At 32.8% G+C, this 23618-nt stretch overlaps 5 protein-coding genes across 19 annotated transcripts; 3 read left to right on the top strand and 2 right to left on the bottom strand.

Annotated features, from left to right (window-relative positions):
- The first annotated feature begins 90 nt into the window (after positions 1-90).
- Positions 91-5568, top strand: Dp (transcription factor Dp). Of its 2 annotated transcripts, none has more exons than XM_029322605.2 (11): positions 91-512; positions 1809-1921; positions 2143-2209; positions 2289-2386; positions 2460-2647; positions 2782-2944; positions 3062-3420; positions 3491-3573; positions 3671-3754; positions 3834-4100; positions 4282-5568. In XM_029322605.2, exons 1-10 carry the CDS (start codon positions 464-466, stop codon positions 4064-4066), a joined length of 1437 nt encoding a protein of 478 aa, XP_029178438.1. In that variant the 5' UTR covers positions 91-463; the 3' UTR covers positions 4067-4100; positions 4282-5568. The 2 variants fall into 2 exon arrangements, with proteins under 2 accessions (XP_029178438.1, XP_029178428.1); XM_029322595.2 differs by having other exon boundaries at positions 92-512; positions 3059-3420.
- Positions 5283-6872, bottom strand: LOC114946205 (uncharacterized). 6 transcript variants are annotated; one of them, XM_029322647.2, is made up of 5 exons: positions 6795-6872; positions 6164-6308; positions 5899-5968; positions 5695-5811; positions 5283-5521 (listed from the first exon to the last, which is right to left on the bottom strand). In XM_029322647.2, the coding sequence occupies exons 2-5, from the start codon at positions 6230-6232 to the stop codon at positions 5484-5486; spliced, it is 294 nt and encodes a 97-aa protein (XP_029178480.1). In that variant the 5' UTR covers positions 6233-6308; positions 6795-6872; the 3' UTR covers positions 5283-5483. The 6 variants fall into 6 exon arrangements, with proteins under 6 accessions (XP_029178480.1, XP_085340726.1, XP_029178488.1 ...); XM_085484600.1 differs by having other exon boundaries at positions 6164-6400; positions 6795-6862; XM_029322655.2 differs by lacking the exon at positions 6795-6872 and adding an exon at positions 6531-6784.
- Positions 6873-7108: 236 nt separating this feature from the next.
- Positions 7109-10790, top strand: LOC114946222 (mitochondrial 2-oxoglutarate/malate carrier protein). Its single transcript, XM_029322704.2, has 7 exons — positions 7109-7337; positions 7659-8226; positions 8899-9114; positions 9224-9354; positions 9436-9606; positions 9699-9798; positions 9896-10790. Exons 2-7 carry the CDS (start codon positions 8168-8170, stop codon positions 10095-10097), a joined length of 879 nt encoding a protein of 292 aa, XP_029178537.1. The 5' UTR covers positions 7109-7337; positions 7659-8167; the 3' UTR covers positions 10098-10790.
- A 259-nt stretch (positions 10791-11049) lies between these two features.
- On the top strand, positions 11050-17254 carry Rev1 (Rev1 DNA directed polymerase). 6 transcript variants are annotated; one of them, XM_085484271.1, is made up of 7 exons: positions 11050-11128; positions 11549-11652; positions 11776-13195; positions 13377-13818; positions 14509-15697; positions 16714-16856; positions 17016-17254. In XM_085484271.1, exons 2-7 carry the CDS (start codon positions 11599-11601, stop codon positions 17188-17190), a joined length of 3423 nt encoding a protein of 1140 aa, XP_085340397.1. In that variant the 5' UTR covers positions 11050-11128; positions 11549-11598; the 3' UTR covers positions 17191-17254. The 6 variants fall into 6 exon arrangements, with proteins under 6 accessions (XP_085340397.1, XP_085340400.1, XP_085340398.1 ...); XM_085484274.1 differs by having other exon boundaries at positions 11050-11138; XM_085484272.1 differs by having other exon boundaries at positions 11050-11160.
- On the bottom strand, positions 15577-23140 carry bur (GMP synthase burgundy). 4 transcript variants are annotated; one of them, XM_085484276.1, is made up of 9 exons: positions 22994-23140; positions 21198-21460; positions 20900-21112; positions 20471-20768; positions 19864-20341; positions 19194-19435; positions 18939-19109; positions 18131-18559; positions 15577-17650 (listed from the first exon to the last, which is right to left on the bottom strand). In XM_085484276.1, exons 2-9 carry the CDS (start codon positions 21410-21412, stop codon positions 17549-17551), a joined length of 2148 nt encoding a protein of 715 aa, XP_085340402.1. In that variant the 5' UTR covers positions 21413-21460; positions 22994-23140; the 3' UTR covers positions 15577-17548. The 4 variants fall into 4 exon arrangements, with proteins under 4 accessions (XP_085340402.1, XP_085340403.1, XP_029178052.2 ...); XM_085484277.1 differs by lacking the exon at positions 22994-23140 and adding an exon at positions 22933-22989; XM_029322219.2 differs by lacking the exon at positions 22994-23140 and adding an exon at positions 22680-22789.
- Between the last annotated feature and the right edge of the window lie 478 nt (positions 23141-23618).

Below are 23618 nucleotides of genomic sequence, written 5' to 3'. Positions count from 1 at the left end.
TACCAGGTGGCGCGGTAGAATGGGAGGCGAAGGGAGGAGAGAAGGCGGCGCGATAAACGTGGAACGAGGACGACCATGTGACCGGCGGGCGGCCAATCAGCTGTTTAGCTTTGTCGTGCCGCCAAGCTCATTTCCAGTCCGTGTGCACGCGGAAGCTGCGGGTACCGACTGGCCGCAGGATCTGAGCGCGATTATTCCGGGTCCGTGTTAATTATGGTACGGCGGTCGCTTTAGAGGGAAACGTCGCGTCGTCGCAGCTCACGGGGCGAAACCCTCGCGGGAGCTTACGCGCTTAGCAAACGTCGCAAATGCTTTATATATGCGGGGTCGCCATTTTGGTGATACGGCGAGCCGACGTGCCGAGCAAAGTGTAGGCCCTATGATCCTTTTATTTCCCTTTACTGTACGGCCCATCCGCGGAATCCGCCACAGTCGAACGACGCCGAAATAACCCGCCCGGAACATGACGCAGCAAAATAAAACGATGAACTTCTTAATACACGACGCTAACGGTAAGTGATATCCGAGCGGAGAGATGCGCGCCAATACGGGGGCATCGTCGCGTCCGATCCGCCTCCGAAACTTCCTGCGACGCGGGTTTCCACGAGCTTCCCCGAGGAAGCCCGCGTAAGCGGCCCCGGGGTCTTGGAGAAAGATCCGCGGCCTCGAGGGAAAATTCGCCCCTCCGTCTCTCCTTATCCTGTACTCCCGGGAGAGAGAGAGGGAGAGAGAGAGAGAGAAAGAGAGAACGCGCCCGTCTCTTGCATCCTCTCGGCGGCGTCGAGAAACGCCATCCCCGGGTCGCGAATTTCCTCCCCCGAGGAGGTCGAGGGCTTTTTTCAATATTTTTCGAGATTAATTTTGCCCAGCTGCCGTTTTGACGTTTCTTTATCTACGCACTACCGTGTCGATTGTCTCGGAGAGACGCGTTCGATAGCGGGAGGACACATTCTCGTCGAGAGATCCTTATTTTCTTTCGATATTTACGGTTTTATGCTTTTTCATCCCCCTCTAAACGCGTTTCGATAAAATTTGACATTCCTAGGCTACAAGAATCCTCTTTTTCTTGATTCCTCTCTAAAATTAATTTAGCAGTTTGGCTTTAAGAATATACCAAGTTTCAATTAATATCAGGGTCTTATTTTTGCACTTGAAAAAGAAGCTTCGACTTTGCACAATAAATAATTTTAGTTGAGGAAAATGCTGGAACGCTCTTGATAGTCTCTCCGAGTATTGAGTAAGGACTGAACAGTTGGGACTTGAATGAGCATATTTTCATCTGCTTGCCTTCAGGTGTACACTCATAATGTCTATTGACAGGTTCTATACTTGATTACTGACAATTTCTAGAGAGCGTTGAGCTATATACGTACAAAAGATTTTGTGATTTTATATAAACTGTATAATGATGCATATCAGTTACTCGAGTTTTTAGATGCGTTGAAATTGATTGAAAACTTATAAAACAAATGTATCAGAAACTATAAATTGAAATTTATTTATATTTTTAGTATAATTGCATATCTGTTTTTATAAACATGCATATTTTGATCATTCGTTTTTATTTGCTTAAAATAACAAAATTACTGTAACTTGTAGTATGCAACATTAATTAAATGTGTTCTTAATATTGCATCATGTTTATTTGTAATCATATGTTCATTATGGACTGAAGGAAATATGTATGTAAACATTAAACTTCAATGTTACTTTAGAGTTTTCTCTGTTTAGAAGAAAGACTTAAAATATTCTGTTTGCAGAGGCAAAAATTCATAAACAATTGTACATAAGTAAAAAATTTGTTGCAGGGCACCCACAAGTGATAAAAGTAGTGCAGAGTACACCTAATAAAACATTAGGTAGTATTGTTGCAAATGCAGGTGGCCTTAAAGTGTTTAAAACTCCTAATCAAGACTCACAGGTACTTGCCTCAGTTTTACAACAATTATAGTATTGACTTAATGTGCAAAGGTTACATATCATAGTGCATTCAAAAGAGAGCACTTTATTAAGTAATATACATATATATTGTATATTCAAAAGTATATTTCTATTTTAATATATATTTCCATTTCTCTTATGCAGTATGAATATTTGCAAATAGATTTTTACAATTATTACATTTGTATATGTTGCAACTAGGTTTTGACATCAAATACCCAAGTTCTTAGGACTATCAGTTTGCAGAGTCCATCTACACCAGGTCAGAGTGAGTATATTTTATTTCAAAAGCAAACTTTTTGTACAACATTACATGCAACAATATTACACAAAGGATTTTCTTGCAGGATTAGTAACAATACCTTTGCAGAATACTAAAATGGCAACATCAAAAGCAGGGGAATCTATGATGACCAAGACTATACAGTTGACTTCTGCACAGATGGTAGAAAACAATTTTGTAATGTTTTAATTGAAGGAATTAAATTTTACATTAAATATATATAATTTCTTTTTAGAGTGACATAAAACAGGCTATTGTGTCTCAACAACAACAGCATCAACAACAACAACAGCAGCAGCAGCAGCAGTCTAATACTTCGCAAATCGTTAAAGATGCTACTGGAAAAACTTTTATCAGCCCAATACTGGATCACAGTGGATCTAGGAAGAGGCAAGACGCTGACAGTGGCGATTTTGTGCCTGAGTAATGCAATGTTTTGTGTACATTTTAATTATATAGAGAACAAAGACGAGCTTTGTTTCCTCCTGCGATTTCGTGATATACTTTCTCAAAATCTTGAGTTGTATTTTATTTTATACCGTTTCTATGTATTGCAGTAAACGGAGAAAAACAGAAAAAGTTGGTAAAGGATTGAGACATTTCTCAATGAAAGTTTGTGAGAAGGTAAAGAAGAAGGGCACCACTTCTTATAATGAAGTAGCAGATGAGTTGGTCGGTGAATTTACTAATCCCGCTCATATGAATTCTCTAACAGATCAGGTGTTTATCTCGTCTAATATTCACATATTGTATAAAGTTATCGTTTTATACATATGTATATACATATTAGATTGTTAATTGAATTTATATTTGACATGGCACATCTTTTTTCAGCAGTATGATCAGAAAAATATCAGAAGACGCGTATACGACGCTTTGAACGTATTAATGGCAATGAATATCATTTCCAAAGAGAAAAAGGAAATTAGGTGGCTTGGCTTGCCAACTAATTCATTACAAGAATGCGTAGCTCTAGAGAAGGATAAAAAGAAGAAGATTGAGAGAATTAAGGCTAAAACGCAGCAGCTACATCAGCTTATTCTCTCTCACATTTCTTTCAAGAACTTAGTTGAACGTAATCGTTTGCATGAGAGTCTTCGCGGGCCACCGAAACCTAATTCTGCCATACAGCTGCCATTCCTCATTGTGAATACCAGTAAAAAGACTGTCATAGACTGCAGCATTTCAAATGACAAGTATGTGTTGCAATATATGTAATTGTAAAACATAGTATTGATATATACATTTCTTTAATTCTTTTTACAGAACTGAGTACCTGTTTAATTTTAATGATAAGTTTGAAATTCATGACGATATTGAGGTTCTAAAGCAAATGGGTCTAGCTTTTGGTAAAATATATTATTGATTCTACTTTTTATATAAGTATTTATACACAATATTGTTTTATCTTTTGTAAATGTACATTAATGCAAAATGTTTTTTTAGGATTAGAAAAAGGGGAATGCACCGAGGAAAATTTACAAAAGGCAAAAATAATGGTTCCGAAATCGCTTGAGAAATATGTAGAACGTATGTTATTTATAATTTATTTTGTACACATTTAAGTTTCCATTTGTATTCTCGTCTAAAATTGATGGCTGCATTGCAGAGTTGGCATCAGGGGATCTAGAAAAGTTTATTCCAGTAACTATTCCTGGTCCAAGTACATCGATGGAGGATTTAGACATCAAATTGGAGGGTTCTCGACCACCGTCGTCCTCACATACTTCATTGTCAGAAGATCCTCTATCACCACCGTCTCAGTACTATTCGGAAGAGGAGGACGACGACGAAGAAAGCGACCAGGATGATCAGGCTGATAGTGATCTGGAAGTTAACTAGCACCCCGAATAACTCTTCAAAGGCTAGACTCAGGGTTTGTATAAAGTTCTCATTTCTTATATTGTTATATTGTAATTTTTAGTTTTAATAATTATATTTTTTTATATAGTAATCATTACTTCAATACATAATTAATAACAGATATGCTTGAAGATATAATTATATATATAAGATATAATGAAATATAATTAAAATCGAAACAATTTAAATTTTAGGATATTCGCCACTATCATCAGCAATGTCAACGTTAATAATATCGCCGCTGTTGCCAACATCTTCTTCACCCCGGTCGCCAATTTTTAACACACATCGAACAAGGATAGAGGAGTTGATAATTGTCGCGAGTGGAAAGTAAATCGATTGAAGTAAATGAGAATGGTCAAAGCAAATATATGTTTATTGGGGCCAAGGAGAGAGAACGTAGCAATTAATTGGGCTGAGAGAATTGGCAAATCTATAAGTGGCTCTTCTTTCGTATCAAGTAATAAGATAGTTCGATGCACGTGCATGGAGTGATCGGAGCAGATGCAGAATGACTGAAATAATGGGGTGCTATATTTTAACTGTGCATCGTCATACAAGTTTATATGACTAGCGTCTATGTATTATAAAATATAATCTTACAGTATCAATATTATTATGTGTACAAGACATATTGACCAGTACTCATTTTCTTATGGCACGTTTATAATAACATTTGTCTGTGGTACGCAGTAAAATGACGTATGATAGATGCAGGCACACATCTGACTCGAATTAAAAATACAAATAAATTGTAATAATGTTATAATATGAAGTTTGTAGTTTGTGGTTAGTCTTTCGAGAAGAAAGGATATATATTAACACACTATGTAAGAGTTTGCAGTAGTTTTATACAGCAAACTTAAAAGAAACATTTTTCATATCTTTATTATTTATATATATATACATATATATATAAACATATGATAAATTTGATGGCTGCATTCAGCAGAGAAAAATAACTTTACAATTGTTGCATGATTTTCTTAAACGCTTTTGTTTTCCCAATATATTAAACAGTATGTCACACACATAAGTATTATAGTATAGTATATATAATTATATATATTTCGCAAATGTTTTAATGTTATTTGTAACAATATATAAAGTTAGCACTATTAATTCAATTAAACACACTTGCGCTGAATAAAAAATCAACAAATTGTAAAGTATGAGCAGGTATAAATTGATAAGCTTTAGTGAAATTCTTTATTTATTGATATACATACAGTACTGAGTGTTAACCCAATACTATGCTTCTGCTGAATGCAACTGATGATACATGATTGATTATACAATATTTCATGGATTTATGAAAATCAGAAATTTTCCGCTCTAATGCTAAGTTAATTGCAGTCTGCAAAAGTATCGCATAGTTTAATTCTTTAGGAATGCTTCAGTCCAAATCATCATCATCGAACAAATCATCAAAATCTGAAATTAAACAATTATTTCAATAAACTAACCGTATATTCTGTTAATTTGGATTATTATTATTTATAAAAACTATAACTGTTTTCCTTTATCTATAAATAACGTATAAAAATGATTACTCTGCCTATACATGCATGCATATATATTAAAAAATTAAATAATATTTAAAATACCATTAATGCAATCAGAATGGACTTGTTTCGACACAGTTTGTAAACTATTTTGTTCTAAATCTTGATTATTTTCAGAGAAAGATGAAAATTTTTTGCTAGCTAGGTAATTCTTACCATCTAAAAAAAAATAAAAATAAAAATAAATAAAATTGTGGTAATTTATTATTATATTATTAAAAAGAAATATGCGTAGGTTAGATGTACCATTGTGAAAATCTGCATGAACAGCTTTTTCGCTTGCTGTAAGATCTACCAATAACCTACTACCACCAACCTGAAATCAATATTTTATATGTAAATTATATTAAGTAACTTTATTTGGAAATTATATAAAGAAATTGCTTACTATAAACGAATTTGTAATTTAAGTTGCTGTGAAACTCTTGACATTGTTATATTAATCATATCATTGATATTTTGCTATCTAATCTATCGTCAAAGCATTATATACATTTTTAATTCGCATTACCTCGTCTAACTCGACGTAAGGTCCAGCTCCTTCGGGAAACATTTCATCAGCCACGAGCGTTGGCTTCATGATCGGATATATCAATTTATTTGACACTTTGCGAGGATTAAAAAACTCCAAAACTTTAATCAGACTCCAACTCGAGCTAACAATAAGATATACATGTATACATGTGATTACAATAAGAAATACATATATATACATGTGATCATAAAAACCATGTGTCCAATCCAAATTCTAAAAGATGAAATCAAAATAAAACATAAATAAAAATCATATAAATATGCATTATATTATATAAAATCGAAGAGGTTTCGACGTTTTCTTTCTTTCTTGATGTATAAACTGACATGACTTTTAGATTTACCAAATTCATTAAATCTCAAACGTGAAATGTCTTCTTCTTCTTTTAAATGACAAGGAGCAGAAGTAAAGATTTATACGCGAATTTAAGAGAAATCACAGAGTGAACAATAAACTGTTTACTATTCAGGAGTGTACATCTATAGAAGGAAAAGGTAGAGAAAGGTAAAACTGGTCTATTTCTTTTTCCAACATGCTAGATAGAGAAAGAAATCAACTATCGACCAATAAAATAAATAAAAAATCAGATAGAAAGAGGGTTTGCTACCTATCTCTTTTTTTTCTTGAAGAAGAAGAATATACTGAGCATTTCAAGGTTATATTTACTGTTTGGAATAGAATAGAGTTTGATTGACCAATCAGGATAAAGAAATTTTTCTTTCCTTTGTTCTGATTGGTCGATCGAATATTATTCGGAGCGGTAAATTTTGGAACTCAATTCAGTCTCTATAAAGTCCCTAGTGGCAGAACGAAGAAAACCTGCGCCCTTCGTTTTGATTGGTCAATTGAACGATTTGAAATTTTAGTAGCATATCAAACGAAATGCATCCAGTTGCGTGAGACCGTAGAAAAGAGAAGAGTGATGTTCTTTTCATTTTATCGAAGTTCAGCAATTTTAGGCGATTATACGAAGATGCGCACAATTGTTAAAGTAGGGAGGATTTATTTCGCAAATCATGAAAATCAAAACTCTGAAAAAATGAACAAATTATTACGAAAATATTATGAGGTTTGACGTCAAAATGTCAAAATGTCAAAATGTCATTTTGACATTTAATGACGTTAGTTTATTACTCATTGACAATATTGGGTAAGTTAATGATTCTTTTAAACTAAATTAAAAGTTGTATAAACAGAAAATTAACTAAGTTAAAATTAAATTAACTGAAGTTAAATCAAAAGTTAATTTTTAAAAATATATTATTTATATTAAATTCGAATTTTGTTGATGTTTTAAACATTTATAATAACTATTATAATTATAATAATACTTTAATTTAAAAATAATATGTTTATAACTTGTAAAAACACAATAATAGTATTCAGAGCTAAGTTAAAATAGTTATTTTTTACTTAACCCTGTTTATTGAATATATATATATATATTGATGATGCTATCGAAAAATTTCAGGAGGTATAGCGATTCCAGGAAAAGTGTATATTTTTTATGTCTACGTAATCTCGCAAAAGCAAGAATCTAATACACAAATGCTTATATATACGACTGTGCAAGGATGCTAAAAATATATCCTCATAGATAATATGACATTTTGGCGCCTACGTTCGCAGCAGATCCCGAATATTTCAAGGCCATTATAAATTTACTTTGGAATTATCGATGCCGCGAAAAGGTGGCGCTATTTTCGGACTTCCGTATCAGCTGATAACGAATGACACGGCCTGGATTGGTCGGGCAATCGCGACAGATTTCCTCTCCGTCTTCGCGATCCAGTGCGATCCAGTGCACCCGGCGAGGTCCTTCGAGGGATCTTTTTCAAAATTTTTCTATTTACATCTGTGTGTGGGCTTCCGCGATCATCGTCAATTTTCGTTTAACAAAGAGCGAGCAACAAGTTACGATTAATACAAGTCGACGCGACATTCAATCAATTAATTGGTTTTATCGAAATCCAGGTCAAAATGAGTGGCCAGAAGACGGTGCCGAACAGTGTCAAGTTCCTAATTGGTGGCACTTCTGGGTTTGTTTTTTTTCCTTTTTTCCTCTTTCTTTACTTATCTTGAATATGTATCTATAATATTTGTGAACGAATGGAATTGTAACAATGTGTCTTTTTGAAATGTTTTAATTATTTTTTGATAATTATCAGTGTTTTGCAATCACCGAGGTTTGAAGGTCGAATGGTCATAATTCTTCAGATTACGCCAGTTATTTTTTATTGATTACTTTAGCTGATATTAAGTACTTGTTAATAATTATAAAAACGAAAAGAAATAGACGTGTTATTTCAAGATGATGCAATAAGTGCATATATCTTAATAGCAAACTATAAATAGCTTAACCCTGGACTAATGTACAACTTTTCATGTATATAATTTCTGGAAAAATATACAATTTTTTATTAAATTTTTATAATAATTTTAATATGATATAAAATATTTTAAAATTGATTTTGATATATTATTTTGTATTATTGTAATAATTTAATATATATAATTAAATTTAATTAAATTAATAAATTATATATACATTTAAAAAAGTACAAAGTAAATTTAATATAATTCTTTAATTATATATAAAATAAAACATTTTATGGAAAAATCAAATTTTATACATATATTTAATTCATAAAATATTTGTTCTATAATACATTATAATAGATGATTGTTAAAAGTCATTTACTTAATTGCAGTATGGCAGCAACATGTTTTGTACAGCCATTGGATTTAATAAAAAATCGCATGCAGCTAAGTGGTACAAAAACATCAACACTAAGTGTTACATCAGCAATTTTAAAAAATGAAGGTGTTTTGGCATTATATTCCGGCTTATCTGCTGGTTTAATGCGACAGGCTACATATACTACCACTAGACTTGGAATATATACTTGGCTTATGGAGATTTCTTCGTAAGTTAATCATGTACAATTTAGAAATTTTTATAATAATATAAGAGAATTGGATTAAGAGATAAATATGATACAATACATATAAATGATATACATTTGACTTCTCTAGACAAGATGCTCAACCAAGTTTTATCGTAAAAGCATTACTTGGTATGGTAGCTGGGTGTGTCGGAGCATTTGTAGGTACACCTGCTGAAGTAGCTTTAATTAGAATGACGGCAGATGGAAGATTGCCTATTGGTAAATTATTTTTTTCTTTTACGTGATACAATTACATATCTATACACACATAATTTAATTTTTTTAAATATTTTAATACAGCGGAGAGACGCAACTACAAAAATGTGTTTGATGCATTATTCCGTATAATCAAAGAGGAAGGTCTCTTTACTTTATGGCGTGGTGCCATTCCTACTATGGGTCGTGCCATGGTTGTAAATGCAGCACAATTGGCATCGTATTCTCAAGCAAAACAAGCATTGTTAGATACAGGTATTTATTATAGAAATATTAAATATGTGTATATATAAAATTTGTTGAAAATTACTATTTATGGTTGTTATAATCTTTTTTTGTTTTAATAGGATATTTTGAGGAAAATATTGTACTGCACTTTGCGAGCTCAATGATCTCTGGTTTAGTCACCACTGCTGCTTCCATGCCTGTCGATATAGCTAAAACAAGGTAAATTATTAACAATTTAGGATTATGTTTAAAATTCAATTAATTAACATTCTTTTAATTTAGAATTTAAATTATCTTTGCATTATCTTTTTTCTAGAATTCAAAACATGAAAACAATAAATGGCAAGCCAGAGTTTACGGGCGCGATTGATGTTCTGACTAAAGTCGTAAGAAATGAAGGATTATTTGCATTGTGGAAAGGATTCTTCCCATATTATGCACGTTTGGGACCTCACACAGTCTTGACATTTATTTTCCTGGAACAAATGACCTCTTCTTATAAAATATATTTTAAATAGTTACAATTGTGTGCTTGCAAAAAGTTTTTTTTAAATGAATTAAAAGAATTATGGCAATTTATTTTAAAATGCCATATACTGTGTATTTTTAGAGGAACATTTTTATTTAATAAACCCTTTTTTGTGGATATTTTTATTATGAAAGATTACGCACACAATTGCAATATTATGTGTTATGTATAATGTTATATGTTATATGTTATATGTATAGTACAAAATTCATTTTAATTGAAGAATAATAGGAAGGTAGAATTTCTATAGAGTTCAATAAGCTACACAGCATTTTTTAAATCTGCTATGCAATTTAATATGTATATAACATGCTAAAATATTTTACGATTATTTTACAAAGAGAAATATACACATTCTACAAATATGTATGAATACAGAGCACTCGTCAAAGTCTCTAGTCTTACTGTCTTACATATGTATGCCATTTCTCTCCTCATTGTTATTCCCAAAGTTATTTTATACAACAGGTTTGTTTTATAGAAATACATTTCAGATATTACATATTGTATAATGAGAGGTACATCATGTTATTGTTAATAGGTGTAAATTGAATTGTATAAATTGAAAAAATGTATTAAAATAATATAATATTAATACATTAGATATGTGTTAGTAATATATTGTACATTATTAAAATAGCGAAAATTTAGAAAAATAAAGAACGATATTTTTAAATGTAAAGTTATCTGTTGCATTTTAATTTTACAATTAAATCAAAATATAGCGGAATGAGAAATATTTTGTATTAATAAATTTTTCAGAATTAATATTTAAAAATAAAATTATTTTTGATATATAATGATATTATTTTAATATCAATAATATATGACAAAAAGAAGAAAATTAATGTCTTAATATTTTAATATTGTGTAACAATTTTTTTTTAAATTATATATATACGTGTATATGTATCACAAATTCATTCACGCAACAGGTGTCATGAAAATTGACAGCTGATAGAGAAGTTTCTCGATTCGCATAAAATGGCGGGAAAGCGACAGATGTTATGTATTGAATATGTACATTGATGTAGATATATTGTGTTCTATGTGTATAATCTTTTTTATTTATTTCTTATAATGTGATCAGTGCGAGATAGATGAAAATTATCAATAATTTTTTAATACAAACATTTTTAATATCAAATATGGATATACTCAGTATGCCACAAATAATTCTACATATAAATATACAGAATTGCATGAATCATTGATTGCTATTACCAACTATTACGTAAATTATGAATTGATATAGTCAACATAATAATTGGGATAAATTGTCAATTTCAAGGTTTACGCAATACAACACTTTATATTTGAGGTTAAAATCATTCTAATTAATTCTGCATAAGAGAGAAATTGAAAGCAATTTTTTCTAATTCTAAGAACTCTGAGAAAGCTATAATTAATAAGCTATTAATCTTTTTTCTCTTTTTTTAGTGCATGTATTATATGATAATTATCATACATAATTAAATTATAATGCAATTATGTCAAAAAAGAAAAGGGATCATGCTTGGAGCGAAAATGGCTTTGAAGAGTGGGTGAGTATCAAAATTTAAAATATTATTTTTATACATTTATCTAAATTAAATTTTATCAGATTACTTAGAAAAATTATCTCCATGTTATTTAATTTATGTATTTTAACAATAAATATATTTCAGGGTGGTTATATGGCTGCAAAGAAAGCCAAATTAGAGGAGCAGTTTTGTACTACAGCTAATAAAGAATTTACAGAATCGTCAAAACTCTTTGAAGGAATTGCAATATTTGTAAATGGTTATACAGATCCAACATCTGATGAGCTCAGACGTCTAATGATGATGCATGGAGGTTTATATCATCATTACATGCGTCCTAAAATCACAACTCATATTATAGCATCCAATCTACCGTATTCTAAAATAATGTTGTACAGGAAGAGTCAAAATCCAATTCCTATATGTAAACCACAGTGGATTATTGACAGCATTGCAGCTGGGAAAGTTTTGAATTTTCAAAATTATTTACTTTACTCCAATAGCACTAATATACAACCTCAGTTGGCGTATAAATTAAATAATAAGAAGATTGAAGCCGATATTAACTCAGTTACGGATGAACAAGATATTGAACACTCTAAAGCAGAAATAATTAATAATGAGACTGATATAAATAATATATCGACACATAATATTAACGATGCATCGAAACATGATGCAATGAGCAATCGTCAACCTGCGAATACAAGAACAAACGCGCAATCTACAAGAGACGCTGAATTTCTATCAGCATTTTATAGCAACTCAAGATTACATTACATCGCTACCATGGGAACCACTTTTAAGGATTACGTCAACGAGTTGAGAGATAAAAGTGACGGGGTATTTCCTGGACTTAAGCGTTTAATGGAATTAAAAAAAGCAAGAGGCCCTTCCACTTCAGCCGATTGCGAATCAGACTCTGAAGATGAAACGATATGTTTTACAGATAACAGAGTAGAACGCAAAAGGGAATCTGTTATAATGCACATCGATATGGATTGTTTCTTCGTGTCTGTAGGAATTAGGAATAAACCAGAATTGCGAGATCTACCGGTGGCGGTAACGCACGCAAAAGGCAACACATTTTCGGCGAATTACGACGGCAAGGAAGAATTTGGATCATTATCGGAAGTAGCTTCGTGTTCTTATGCGGCAAGGAAGGCTGGTGTGAAGAACGGCATGTTTTTGGGAGAAGCGCTGAAACTGTGTCCAAATCTGAAAACGATTGCATATGATTTCGAGGGCTACAAGGAAGTTTCTTATATACTGTACGATACGGTAGCATCTTATACATTAGATATCGAGGCAGTAAGTTGCGACGAGATGTACGCGGATTGCACGAGGATTCTCGAAGCGTCCGGATTATCACCGTTGGAGTTTGCCACAATAATTAGGAACGAGATAAAGCGTAAAACAGATTGCCCGGTGTCCACAGGATTCGGCAATAACAAGTTGCAGGCGAGATTGGCAACGCGAAAAGCAAAACCCGATAATCAATTTTATTTGAGTAATCAGAACGCGGAGACATATGTGCGGGCTTTAGATACAAGAGATTTACCAGGTATATTTGAATAATCAAATCATCTACAGTATTAAAAAAAAAAGTATTAAGAGAAACACAAATTCTCATATTGAACAATTTTTTTTAACAAAATTTTGGAAAAAAATTGTAGAAATATAAATTAAGAAATATAAAAAAAATATAATATAAGGAATTAATTTGTCTTATCTCAATATTTTAGGAGTTGGCGGAACAACAACACACAAGTTACGTAAAATGAATGTGCGTACATGCGAGGATTTGCAGAAGATTTCTTTGGGTGTTTTGCAGAAAGAATTCGGCAAAAAGATGGGAGAGCAGTTGCATAAAATGTGCCGTGGACTGGACGACACGAAATTGAATCTAGAACATATTAGGAAATCTGTGTCTGCTGAAGTCAATTACGGTATAAGATTTCGGAACAACGATGACGCCGTCGATTTTTTGAGCAAATTATCCGCCGAAGTGTGCGACCGATTAACAGCAGTTCGTGCCAAAGGCAGATGCATCACGCTAAAACTCATGATCAGAGCCGAAGATGCACCGAAAGAAACTGCGAAGTTCATGGGTCATGGTCCCTGCAATTATATAACAAAATCGAAGAATCTTATAGCGGTTGTCGATGACGTCAGTATCATTAAAAAGTAAGTTTTTTACCGCTGTTGATTTCTTACGTGTTAAAATGTACTTATTATATATATTTATATTCAAGATTGGATAACTAATTAATTAAAAGTTAATTTTTAACTTAGCTTAATTAATTTAGAATGAGTTAATTTTTAATTTAAACTAGTTATTTATTTAAACTTTAACTGGTTAACTTTTTCCTAAGTTAAAAAATTTTTTTCATCTCTGAATGTCACTATTTTTTTTATAAAATCTTAAATATTGGACAATTTAATTTTTAATAACGATTAAATTTTAATAAGAGCATTATTCTATATAATTCTTAGAAGTATTATGATAATGAATAAAAATTTTATTTCATATATACTATTAGTTTTTATTTTTTCATAATTGTAATCACAAAAAATACATTTCTGTATAAAAAATAGTTTTTATTTTATATACATTTAAAAATTAATATATATATATATAAATAAAATATTAAATATAAAAAATGTTAAAGTTATATTTTAATTTAATATAAATAATATTTTGAAAAAATTAACTTTTTAAACTTAATTTAATTTTAACTCAACTTTAACCGAGTTGTTTCTTACGTAATTAATTTATAAGCTATTAACTTAATTTAAAAAATAATTAATTTACCCAACCCTGTTTATATTTCATAAAATATCTCAAAGAATTAATGCAAGTGTTTTGCTATGCAGGGAAGTCATAAGCATTTGGAATCAGTTACATTTAACGCCCGAAGATATGAGAGGAATTGGAATACAAGTATCCAGATTGGAAATATGCAAGACTAAGCAGAGCAAAGGCAACTTGATTAATTTCTTCAGTAAATCTGCAAAAGTGCAAACAAATTGTGATCAAATGTTGAGTAAAGACAAGAAGAATCGATGCGACTCGAATTTTACCGAGAAATCTAAATCGGATAGCTCTAAAGTGTCTTTGACTGCTGAATCATCATCAGGAACAGAAGATATTTTTGATGGAAAAGTTAATAATTTGTCATTGGCAGAATCTTCCAATGTACATAAGGATGAATGTGTAGCGATTCAAACCGAATCGACAGCTGAAACAGAAGATAAAAAATTATATAATTCTAAGGCAAATGAAAATATTCCACAAACGAAAAATTTATCTGGGAAATCAAGCAAGAAAGCGGTACAAAGACAGACATCTCAAGAGAACTTTTTCAGACACACAAAACCGAGTAGCGGAAGATCATCGAAATACGAGATACCGCAAATCCAAGACATCGATATGTCCGTGTTGATCGAATTACCGGAGGATATAAGAAACGAGATATTCGACGAATATAAAAGAAACAAGAGACAACAGTCTCAGATCGTGAATAAAGTTTCGGATGATGGAACCTCAAATGTACACGGCTGCTCGCAAATTGATCCAGATGTTCTGTCAACTTTAATGAAAGACGACTTGCATCCCGATGTGCAACGCGATGTGCAGTTCTATTGTGATATGAAGAGAGAGGCGAATAAAATAAATTTGAAAGAGACAGATGAAAACCAGGATAATGAACAACCGCAAGAAGCAAGTTCTTCTTCGAAGGTTAATGATAGCAATAAAAAACCTGCGAAACCTATTGTAAATAATTCTTCTACAAACGAAGCTGCATGTGTATCGCTAGAGGATAAAATATTGCATGTGAAGGATCAATTATGCAAAAAGAACATCGACAACAAGGCAGAGACTGATTCCATATCGTGTCGCAATAATTATATTGAGATTTCACACAATGATGCTGCGATGGATAAAGCCGATACCTTTATTTTACAGAATTTAAGTATTTTACATAACAATGAGAACATAGATAAACATCAGGAAATGTTGATTACTCTCGTGAATCATCTTTTCGCTCTTCCGTTACAACAGGTACCATATAATTATTCGTTAAAACAAATTATTAAGTAGGAACTGAGTGTTTGCGTATTCTATCTTTTTTTTGACATCTGGCGCACGTAATAATTCCAATTGATATTAAATATTGTACGAAATTATTCTTTACTAATACAAATCATTTTTCTGTTATTGCTATAATGACACATATCAGAATTCTGTCTCTCTTTCTCTCCTTATATTTATTAATTTTATATTTTACAAAAAAAATTTCGAAATGTGACGTTTTCCTTTATCTGCAAATATTTGTGGGCTTATGTATATATTAAATATTTAAATTCAATCTGTATGTAATATCAGTAGTATTTAACATGCAAATATGAATTATAACCATCATGCCGAACATTGAATGGTAACTGTGACATTGGCACAGTAATGAAAGATTTATGTGATAAACAATAAAATGATAAACAAAAGTCGGTAATATTTCGTGAGAATTATTAGCTTATCACAGTAAATTGCGCAGTGCCATTTTATTACGGGGTATAATTCCAGTTCTAGATTCACTCTCCTATCATACAAGTAGAAATGACCACACTTTAAAAACTTAGATCTAGTTTATAAACAAACGTGTGGTATAAATCGTTAACGCACTTGTTTTCATCACTTATTACCGTACATCATTGAAATAAATAACTCAGAAATGATTCGATTTTTCTTACGCTACATTAAATTATAGTTCAATAAAAAGGAAAAAAAATCTTTTTAATAGATGTCTAGCACAATTAGAAAATTTTCTATTAAACTACCAGCGATATTCGTGTAGTCGATATTCGTCCGACCTTTATAATATAATGAAGCTCTCCTTCCCCTTCTTTCCTTTTCGATATATATTGTTTAGAATTTTTAATGGAGAGTCGTGTGTCTGCTTTGTCATAATTTCATCAATTAATATATACATATGGGATTATTGTTGAGAAAACCGTATTAAAATATATAAAGATATTTTGTTTGACCTCAACATGACTGAATTGAACAGAATGCTTTTACAGGTAAAAATGCAGATACAAACGTGGGTCACTAAGTCTAATGTCGTGAACGAAGTGGACTTTCTGTCACTCGCGACATTTCTCAGCATGCTTCCACAAAAGAAACGCATCGAGGATTTACATATTTTGTTGAAAACCATGCATAGGTAATTTATATGTCTATGTATTAAATTCATTTGTATTATAGTAAACGTATATATAATCCAAATACAACGTATATATAATACAAAAGAGCGATAAATAATAATATTCGACATTATGATACATGAAATATTATTATGTATTCTCTTACATCCGTATTGCAGATGTATAACAAAAATTGAGAACTGCACTTGGCATAAGACATATAGAAGAACCGTGAAGCATGTTCAACGTTATATGCAGATAGAATACAACAACAATCTAATGGTACCGTCGATCAGATGCAATGATTCGAGATGTAATAAAAATGATTGTGATTACGAAATCTCGGAAATTTAATAAATTAAGGACTTGTATAACGAAAGTGTAGTAAATATAAGAAACCTATTTACAGGCAAACGTATATATAATATTTTTTTTTACCTTTAAGTTTTTAATCGAACGCAAAAATGCCATTCTTTGTATAGAGAAGCCAGTAATACACGATTCGTTTAATGCGTACCTTTCGCTGAAAAAGTTTGCTCGAAGGTCTTGTATAAATTAGTAAGAAGTCATCAACTCGAATTCGTGTATCTCTTTCGTAATATTATATATATATATATATATATATATATATATTTTTAAATATACTTTTTTCACTTTGTCGTTACGCGCGCAGGGATGGTGAAAAAATAGAAAGGGGCCAGATGAGCGTTCACTACTCCCATTCTGTTGTTCCCGGCGGTTTAGACGTTAGGTCATATAAAACACGTGAGATTCCGGGCACCGTGGATATTTCAGTTACCATCTTTTTCACCACCTGCAAAACAATTTAAGTCATCAATTATAAATATACGTTTGATTATTTTTATTCGTTCATACAATCTAACTAAATAAACTTCTGCATTATTTAACATTTTCTCTTTTTTTCTCATAAATTTTATATAAAGTTTTTTCACAATTCTAGAGATTAGATTTCCATTAGATTTTGACATTAATGACATTATCAATGTCAAAATGATGTATGTTTGCTATCTAGGAATATCCAATTGTTTGAAGTTATATTCACATATTCGTAATAAAAGAAAGGTGATAAATTATTATAGGACTGTAAAAAAAATTATGAGAAAAAAATTGAATGACATGAAATTTTGATGTTTAATGACATCAGTTTGCTACTTGAGTTGATACATCAAATATAAATATAAATACAAATATGCGATGTAACAATTCATTGTACAATTGGTTGCAGCATACATTATAGTTATGGAAATCATATGCATATATATATGAAACTTACGTGTATTGGCAAATCTTTGCCAGGAATGGCAGGCGTGCCGGTCATAAAATCATTAGTACAGAACGGCCTGAGCACAACGGAACGTTGACAAGACAGCCGGCATGTCGCGTCGCGATCGAAGTGTATCGGGATCAGAACAACGGGCATCTGGCTGATGGCTCCCATACAGCCGTTCGCACTTAACACTTGGTTAGCCAAATGATCCGCCTGTCGCAGAGTCGCTATCACATTGGAGGTGAGATACGTGGACGTGATCTCTTGGATTGGATGATGGAGCTGCGGTCCGAAGATATAGCACACGCGATTCACGTTGTGACACACACGGGGGATTAGCTTCGCGAGGAACAACAGATCTTCCCACTCCATTCCCTCGGATACAGTCTCTTCACACGATAAACCTACTACGTAGCTGTAAGATCTCCGATCGCCCTGTAAACAAGTAAAAAATGTTTAATATTTCAAGTAAAATGAAAGACAGAATACACTTGTTGATGATCTTTCTATTTTTTTTTTTTTTTTTACAATAAATGTATCCCGCATTAATCTTATGCAAAATAAATTTCGGTTAAATGAACTGGTTTTGTCATATGTTATAGCTTATGATCTGCTGAACAAAAGATGTAATAGCTTCAAAGCTAAATAATGAACAGTTACTGATTGTGAGCTATAGCCAGTCAAACAACTCGCAGAACCTGAGTTTTTCGTGTTTGATTGGCTGTAACACAATAATTACAACTTATGAAAAAACCAACTGATTTAACCGAAATCCATTTCACATAAGATTAGTGCAGAGTACTCTGTCAAGTACCTGAACTCCTACGCTACGAATAGGCAGAAGAGTTGCTGCGATATGACGATGACTCGAGACCCTGCGGAGTTGTTGACGTTCGGCTTCAGTGGTTGCCCCTTCCACCCGATTCAGCAACGCGTGTTTTTTCTGAAGCATCTGCTCGTACTCGGCCATTATTTTGACTATAACCTGGAAGCAAATATCAATATCAAAATATGAAGTGATAACTTGGGAATTAACTTTGAATTTGCTTCTTGTGCTTTGGTAATATACCTGTGTTTCGGAGAAATCCTTTTCTATGTAAGCGTCACTCGCGCACAGGATTCGTACTGCGAGTCCAGGACCGGGAAACGGATGACGCGCGACCAGTGCCGCCGGTAATCCAAGGTCGCATCCCAATTGTCTCACCTCGTCCTTATGGAAATCTTTCAATGGTTCGACTACATGTCCTTGCGCTCTTAACACTCGCACAAGTTCGCTGTCGTTGTGGTGCGTCTTTATGGCATCCGCTTTACCTAGATCCGGATAAAACTCGCATTATTGTTCCAAAAGAGTTGTTTAAAGCTTCTGGGTCCTCGCCATGACTATGTTAGATTGTGACGTCAGAGGCGAGAAAGCACACGCTAAAAATTCTTAGATGTCACTTTTAAATAAATATATAAATAAAGAGATCCTTTTCCCTTTATCAATCAGCTGTAAAATGACTGTAATATGAAGCCTAATCTGTCTAGTTTTTGTGCGTAGTCATTCTGCATGACAAAGTTTGATATCACGATCATTTTACAGTTGTTGATTGATTGTCAAGGGAAAATAATAATTTTCGAGATAAAAATTTTAAAAGCGTGCTAAAGCCATCTGAAAGTGTTGCATCGAAATATTTTTTTAGTGTATTTCTCATCTCTGACGTCATAATCTAACAGAAGATCTAAAAAATTACACTTACCACTGACTAAGGAGCTTGCACTTTCTATAAGATCGGGCCTGAGGGTACCTTGTCCAAGGAATACATCCTCCGGCTTCAATCCCATCTCCGCCATCGCCTCGTTTGCGACTCTTACGAAAACGTCGCCTATGATTTTTCGTTTCTCTTCCGGATTGGTAGTTTCGCATAACATTTTGGTTAACCTGGTTCTCGGGCTACTCGCCGCGCCGCATATTCCTTTATTATTCGTAACATTAGCGTTCATCATAGGCGTGACGTTGTCCAACGGGACGGTCGTTGTGCCTTGCATGAAATAACGGCTAGCATTCACCACTCTTAACGTCACGCACAATTGAGCTAGACTTTGTTCGACGAACTGCGTTTCTCCCTTACGCATGAAGCCGTTATTAATGTGTAGTGCTATAACTTGCTCCTTACTTAAGGCTTTTTGTAACAAAGCCGCGCATACCGTCGAATCCACACCACCGCTCACCAATAACTGTAAGTTTTTTTTAGACGAATAAATGTCTTTCATTACATACATACTTAAAATATTATATATTCTTGTAATAATTTTTTAAAAGAACTCTGATTTTTTAACGAACTCTAATGTATATCACTTGCTTACCAAAACTTTTTTATCGCCTACAGTATTTCTGATGTATTGTATACATTGAGCCTCCCGATCGCGGAGCGTGTAATTGCCCGTAAGGCCAGCAATGCCGAATAAAAAGTTATGTAACATCGATTTTCCATTAGGCGTCAAGTCTACCTCTGGATGAAATTGCACGCCGTATAAATTCATCTTATCACTCGCTATACCCGCTATAAAACTTGACGATCTGGCAGTAGTACGAAAACAGTCAGCTACCCTGTCTATGCTATCTCCGTGAGTTAGTAGTACCATCTGGTCCTTGTCCAAGCCCCTGATAAATAATACATTTCGGATCTTAAGAGTTTTTAAGATTAAAAATGTACTTTTTGTAGAATCAGACAAAAGTACTTTCTAAATGATAAATATTTTTCAAAATTCTATGATACACTGCAATTTACATACTTAAATAACAGGCACTTGGTATCAACTTCAATGGGAAATTGACCATCCTCTCGACTCTCCCTTCTAGTTACAGTACCTCCAAACTCTTTGTTCATCATTTGCATTCCATAACAAATACCTAATACAGGAATTCCTATTCGAAAGATATCGGCATCATATCTGGGTGCATCTTCTGCATATACTGAACTAGGACCTCCAGAAATGATAATAGCTCTAAAACAATCAGAATACATATAATAATTATATAAATTTAAGTTATATTAACAATAACTATTTATATCAAATGTATATCTCTTACTTGTATCCTTTTTCTTGAAGAGTAAATGCTGGCGTATCGAGTGGCAGAATTTCACTATGGACATTCAATTCACGAATCTTTCGATCTATCACTTTTCCATACTGTGCACCTGCGTCTAAGATAGCCACTCTTTCGTCAACAATGTCCATGGCTGTTTCATCGGCACCATTATTTCTCTCAGCGCGAAACAGCAATCCATCGCCACTTTTTTCCATTTCAATGTTACGTTTGTCAATGTTATTACGGTTGCTATATTACTAAATCTATAACAATTTGAAAAAGAAAAACCATTAACATAAAAAAATATCTGTAAAAGTACCAAGCATCACAAAATAAATATAATAAATGCAATATAAATTTCAATTAAGTTATATAATATATTAGTTATACTATAAAGATGTATCTATAGAAACTTTACTTTAAAGAAAAATCAATACATTCTTCTCTCTCATTATATAATATTCTTTTATCTCATTCATAATTTCTGTGTAAGATGTGATAATTATACATATATTGTATCAAACGATAGAATATTTTAACATTTTATCACACTAGTAGTCTCTACTGATGACTAATTGAACTTGCTCAATGCTATTTTTAATTTCATATATTTATCAGTGATACCGATAACAAAGTCCAAGTATATAATGCTATAAACTTGAGCAATAAAATGTGATAATTTTCTTCAAAGTGTGCAGAAATTATCTTTTGTAGATTACTTTAAACTATTATAATGCACACATAGATTTTCTGTGCACATTAATTATTGTACAAAATTAAAAAATGAATAAATAGCTTCAATATTTGCAATTTAATATCTACGTATACAACAATTTTTTAATAATCTAACTTTGCAGCAATAAATACATTTTAGCCACTTTATAAAAATTGATCCTTTATTCTTGATTCCATAATTTCTGAATTCTTTAACCCCTCGATTCTTTAATCTATTCTATTCATTTGCATACTATATATTTTTTTCACAATTATATATAAAACGAATTAAATATATATACCTTATATTAATGGAATAAATTAAATATGTGCGATGTAAAATCAAAATGTTTTGCGCAGCGAGAGAGAGAAAGAGAGAGAGAGAAAGAGAGAGAGAGAAAGAGAGAGAATGATATTCGGGCGAATTAAAATTGCATATGCACCGCTATATACCGTGATCATAATTTTCACGAATACATTCACATACGTTTATACTACACGTACAAAAATTTTTTCTTTTTTCACAGATAATAAATTTGACATTTTCGGGTACCAATTTCGAAAGGTATTTATTGCTGCTTATCTTCCCGTTAATCGTGCAATAACCTAATGTCAAGTGAAGTAGATGAAGGAGGAGGAGGGAGAGAGAGACGACGAGGAGGAGGGAGAGAAGCCGGGGTGAAGAAGGGAAGAGGGAGGAGGGGAATAAGAAATGTTTCCGACTTCACACATGCAGCCGAGACATCATCTCGCGAAAAACTACTGTACATCACGATTTTGTGTCGTGCGCTAGCTAGGACGATTCCCTCGGAAACGGTCCTGTATAGGCTCCGAGGCCGAGGTGGAGGAGTCTCGCGCGAATTTCGCCAGTTCTAATAATGATCTGACACAAAAAAAAAAAAAAAAAAAACAAAGTCTCTTCTCCCAAGTACACGCACACCGGTCGTGTGCGCGGGTGCACGCACTTCGCGGTTCCGCGGCGGCACAGAACGGAATCTATATATATATATATTGTTATTACACTCGTCACGCCTCGTCCGCCTCGCGTTTGACAGGTTTGACGTAACGCGACGCCGCCTTACCGGATCGTTTCGCCGTGGAGACCGCCGTTCGCGTGGATCGCCGAATAAAGGAAAACTAATTACAGAAGAACAGAATGGACAGACATCAGACGAGGCGGCCATTCGATGGCCACAATGCAGCGCGATCGTTCACTGCTTTCAAGTAGCGGCCGCGCAGGCCCGCCAATCTCGCGATCTTTAAGTTCCCAGGATCGGGAGCGCGCGAAATCCCGCCTGGTTGAATTTTAAATCACTATAATCGACGCGCATCTTTTGTATCTTTTTATACGTATAGAATGGAATTATGCTTTTTTTATATACAAGCGTCACTTATTTTCTTGTCCTTTTTAGTCTTAATTTAAATGTTTAATATACTTCAAAAAAGATGGAAGATAATCACGCGAAATAATTGCCCCTTTTGAAGGATAACCCGTTATGCTAAAATCATCTCGTATGTCACTCATTTCGTAGCTATTAGTGACTTTAGTAGCTATAATTAGCTTCGTATATAATTTTATATATATATATGTGTGTGTAAAAAATTTAATTGTATATTACGATCTAATCTACGCAATATTAACATATGTAATATAAAGTATTTTATAACTATATAGAAATATATATATATATTATTAGGAATTTGTAT

The sequence above is a fragment of the Nylanderia fulva genome, unplaced genomic scaffold (genome assembly GCF_048542155.1).
Source record: "Nylanderia fulva isolate GAGA-0341 unplaced genomic scaffold, ASM4854215v1 Scaffold3, whole genome shotgun sequence".
In the NCBI taxonomy this organism is placed as follows: Eukaryota; Metazoa; Arthropoda; class Insecta; order Hymenoptera; family Formicidae; genus Nylanderia; species Nylanderia fulva.
The sequence above is the reverse complement of the archived record's forward strand: the minus strand, read 5'-3'. Positions and strand labels throughout refer to the sequence as shown.